General features: G+C 36.3%; 1 protein-coding gene across 1 annotated transcript; it reads right to left on the minus strand.

Annotated features, from left to right (window-relative positions):
• Positions 1-451: 451 nt before the first annotated feature.
• LOC145140477 (uncharacterized) lies at positions 452-1,099 on the minus strand. Its single transcript, XM_079073955.1, has one exon. The coding sequence runs from the start codon at positions 1,097-1,099 to the stop codon at positions 452-454; it is 648 nt and encodes a 215-aa protein (XP_078930081.1).
• Positions 1,100-1,466: the final 367 nt, after the last annotated feature.

Raw genomic sequence — 1,466 nt, forward strand, 5'->3', positions numbered from 1 at the left:
TTGATTATTAACCTTAACAGGAACAACATTATACTTCTTAAATCTTTGATTTTTTTTCCAAGTTCCAATGACCCACCCCTCTATTGTTCCAATTTCCATTTTGACCCCTTCCATTACCTCCTCTGTTCCCACCATTACCCCTGAAATTGTTTCCCTTATTAGACTTACCATTCTTCCTAATATTCTTTTGTTTATACATATTTGCAGAACCATCTATAGATCTACTAGTACCAACTCCATCAGCACCTCCTTTGACCTTCTTATTAACAACCTCAGTATAACCTTCATCGTCCACCACATCTTTACCCTTATTCTCCTTATTTTTCCCATTATCCAATTCCTTCAATAATTTTTCTTCATTCAAGACTGCCATACAAACCTTATCCATATGCCCATATACCTTACAATGAGAACACCTAGAAGGCATCCAGACATACTCCACAACAAAACTCTAAACAACAGCATAATTTGTTACAAAATCCCATATAAAAATCTCTATTTTCTTCTTCCATTCTTTTTCAGCCGACAATTCAACCAAAATTCTAGCATACGCAATCCTCCCCTTATGTTCTAAGCATATCTCCTCAGTAAAAGAATCAAACGCTAAAGGCACTCCCAACTTACTAGCAATAATACACAGATTTTCCCCACTCCATACTTCCAAAGGCAAATCATATATTTTAATCCATATAAGAATTTTATCATGTCTATTCTTTGTTAGTGTAAGCCCAGGTCTCCAACGCTGTAAAAATATAGGAATATTATTAAACATAAGCCATAGACTTCCTTCCAAAATCGACATCATCCCTTGCTCATCACTGAACTTGAAAAAGAAGAATCCTTTACTATTCATAAAGATCTCCTCCAGCCCCACATTTCTCCACATACGTCTCAGTTCCTTTTGAACAACTGGGAATGCTAACTTCTTGTCAATCATATACCCATATAAAGTATTGGTATAAGGAATACTAGCCTTCTTTAAATTCTCAATCGGAATAACAACAGGCCCATCCTCCTTTCCCACCTCCCCTGGAATAAATTTAACATCAATCTTCCCCATATGCCTTTTACCTTTTAACACTCCTGCATAAGAATTCATTTTGCTCCCCTGTCAAGATCCACCCAATTCCTTATACACTTCAGACAATCCATCTGCAAGATCCTTCTTTCTTTTATTCGCATCACCCAATAAAGAAGGCTCCAAGTTAATAGTGTTAATAACAGTTCCAACCTTCACCTTAGTAGTTGAAACATCATTCACAATGGCTTTACCCTTTCCTTCCACAATAATATCCTCATCTTCACTAGAATCATCAGCAGAATCACCTATAACATTTCCATCCTCATTCCAGTTAGATTGCCTATTCAAGTACGACAAATCACCTTCCACTTCCATATTCATACCACTATGTATCTCCTTCTTATCAGATTCATCTTCCTTCAATTTACTGAGAAATTGAAATCCA

Source organism: Lactuca virosa, chromosome 9 (genome assembly GCF_052849685.1).
Source record: "Lactuca virosa cultivar CGN04683 chromosome 9, Lactuca_virosa_CGN04683_v6, whole genome shotgun sequence".
In the NCBI taxonomy this organism is placed as follows: domain Eukaryota; kingdom Viridiplantae; phylum Streptophyta; class Magnoliopsida; order Asterales; family Asteraceae; genus Lactuca; species Lactuca virosa.